The 3,064-nt window shown below is 41.9% G+C and overlaps 1 protein-coding gene across 1 annotated transcript; it reads right to left on the bottom strand.

The window, feature by feature from the left end:
- Window positions 1-680: 680 nt before the first annotated feature.
- LOC311235538 (growth hormone-inducible transmembrane protein-like) lies at window positions 681-2,643 on the bottom strand (the record flags this gene model as incomplete). The annotated part of the gene is given in 4 exon segments (XM_084323006.1): window positions 681-883; window positions 886-921; window positions 2,012-2,188; window positions 2,529-2,643. Coding segments are annotated over 4 exon segments (531 nt in total).
- Between the last annotated feature and the right edge of the window lie 421 nt (window positions 2,644-3,064).

The following is a 3,064-nucleotide window of genomic DNA, read 5'->3' as shown; positions in this document are numbered from 1 at the left end:
GAAGTACAAGGTAGACCCCCCCCCCCCCCCCACACACACACACACACGTTTGTCCCTTGCTGTCTAGTTAAGGACACTGAGAGAAAAATGTTAAAAGCATTGTCAGGTTAAATACAGAGCAGCAGGGGGGGTTACAGATTGTGCTAACACTGTACTTATGACCAATATTGCCTGCCCTAGATATTGCTGCTCTTTACAATTAATAGGCTACTGAATTCTGTTGATACAAATACATTTTCTCTTGCTTTCCTATGCTTCATCAGACAAAATATAAGACCGGGGAATTGTTTAGACTAAACCTGAATTGAACTTTTAACTGCACAAGGAGGAAAGGGGAGCCTGCAATTGTTATTAAACGTTGTCATTTCATTATAAGGCTCTGTGTGTGTGTGTGTGTGTGTGTGTGTGTGTGTGTGTGTGTGTGTGTGTGTGTGTGTGTGTGTGTGTGTGTGTGTGTGTGTGTGTGTGTGTGTGTGTGTGTGTGTGTGTGTGTGTGTGTGTGTGTGTGTGTGTGTGTGTGTGTGTGTGTGTGTGTAGTTGTGTACTGTATGAAACTGCTGTACTGCTGCCATCCTTGGCCAGTTCTCAATGGGTCTTACGTGGTTAAATACAGGTTCAAAACAATGAAACACACTCTAATTTCAGAGTTCCCGTGGGACACAGTTTCCTCTGAGGGACAATTACACTTGTTGTTTCAGATCCAAAAATGCAGTCCCTTTTCGTTCCGCTTGTTTAATATTTCTTTTGATGGGGTTGATGGGGTCGTATTTCTGGACGGCGTACAGGGGATGGGTCTCGGCCCTCTTGATGACCTTCTGTGTGTCGTAGAGCAGGAACAAGCTGAAGAGGATCAGGCCTCCGTAGATGTTCACTGAATACATATACAACCCAACGCCGAGCTGGGCGGCAAGAACATGGACCCTGGAAAGAACGGAGACGGCAGGTATGAGACTTCCACCCGTGTGGGAGGTTTTAAAAGGTCAATTGACCCATCTCAAACACCGCCCTCTTTTCTTGATCCTCCAATCACAACTATTGCTTCCGGTCCGAGGGAAAGCAAACATTGCGATTGGAGGATCAGGGAAAGAGGACCGCACTTGAAATAGGTCAATAGCAGATATTTGTGCCAATATTCAACATCTTTAAATTTGATGATTATTATGGACAAAAAATTCAAATGCACTTGCGAAACAATGACAAAAAACATTATCGAACAATCAAATGAATAAAGGAAATGTGCAATGTGGTGTTAACAAACACTTTAACAAAGTTTAACTTTAGGTAGAAAAAGAGAAAGTTGACAAGCAAACAAGACGCCGTTTTCCTCTTGAAATGTTGAAGATGTAGGTTATGTACACATTGTACAATACGTGAATATATTACTTATACCATGCACACGCTGCGCAAAGGTTGACCCCCAGATTAATGTCCCATGCAGCAAGAAAGAAGACAGATGGATGGGGTATCTGCAGATAAGTACACCACCTAACACTTAAGCAATGATTGAGAGGGATTATATTTGTACGAGTCTATTGTTCTTTTGGATAATTCTACTCCTTTAAAGGGGATAGTTCAGATTTTTGGAACACTAGTCATATTTCTTACTTAGCAATGATGCTGTTGAGAGTCCTTTCTTACCACAATCCATGCTATTCCTCAGAATAGTTTGCCACAAACCAAAGTACAAAGTTAATGCGGGTCACACTCCTGTCTGTACAATCAAACTGTGAGGCTCGCTGAAATGTACTTTGTGTGCACAGTGGAGTGAATCTCAGTGAGCCTCAGCCATCTTGGACAGACAGCTTATAACAACGGATATTCTACACTGGGGAGTATTTTATTCCAACTATCACTGTGCAAATGACAGGAATGGTGGGAAATTAGATAGAACACAAAACTCCTAATTTCTTGATATTGGTGTATCCGTCAATAGAAGAAAGACGCCAAAAAGCCCTTCATTTATTGTTATTATTAATAATAAGATGCCGTTTGTTGAATGCGTTATACTAACCAATGGATGAGGCGAAGACCACTCCAAGGCCCACACCCATGTTGAGGAACTTCTCGCTGGGGGCGCACATGGCCACCGTGGACAAGCCCCCCACTATGCCTGCCGTGTACCAGGCTGCCCTCATCACCAGTGGTCCTCCCAGGAGAGTAAGAGGAGCTATGACCGCACCCATCACACCTGTTCAAAAACACACTTTCAACATTTAGTTTGACGTAAACCACTGCAAGACTGGTGTCAACGCAAGATTGATCTTTCATTTTTTTATCTTTTATCTAATTATGTTCATTTTCTTTAACTAGGTCAGAGTCATGACAGGCCTACTTCATTCCTGAGAATTACAAATATAGTTTATATTATAAGAGGAGTTGTGTAAAACTGCACATGACTGCCCTCTAGTGTTCAAATTAACCAAGATGCAGAGAAGAGGTACAAGGTTAGAATAATTTGAAAACGGTTACTGGTACTACATCACAGTGACTTTGCACTGGACAATTACTGGACAATATCTCTCAAGTACCTGCGTGGAACATCCAAGCGAGGTGTTTCGGCATTGGGCTGTGCTCATACGAAATGGACCTCACCAACATGCCGGCTCCAAACATGGCAGCAAAAGTTGCTCCAATTGCCTTCATACAATAATGACATAGTATTGAGATGAAATTACCATGTATTAAATGACAAACAATCAATGAATAAAACAATAGAACACTGCCAATATGGTGTTTATAAACACAGACAAATCAATATTATAGCAACATCTGTCTGAAGAGAAGTCTGTTCACTCTGCCGCCATCTTGATATTGAGGAATGATGTGTAATGACCGGGTTATTCACAGAGGCAACAACAGCCTTTGATTAAACAAAGTTTACGGACAGAATGACGCAACATGGCGATACCTAGGTTTCAGCAATGGGCCTGAGCCTAGATCTCTGTAGAATGGTGAGCTAACAAAGTATTTATATAAGGGAGTAGAAAAAACTAGGCGGTACCTTGACATACAGACTATAAGTTATAGATGTGATATGCAGACTATGAGAAGGCTGTGTGGACAG

Source organism: Notolepis coatsorum (assembly GCF_963971535.1).
Source record: "Notolepis coatsorum genome assembly, chromosome: 10".
In the NCBI taxonomy this organism is placed as follows: Eukaryota; Metazoa; Chordata; class Actinopteri; order Aulopiformes; family Paralepididae; genus Notolepis; species Notolepis coatsorum.
This window is presented reverse-complemented; position numbering and strand designations above follow the sequence as displayed.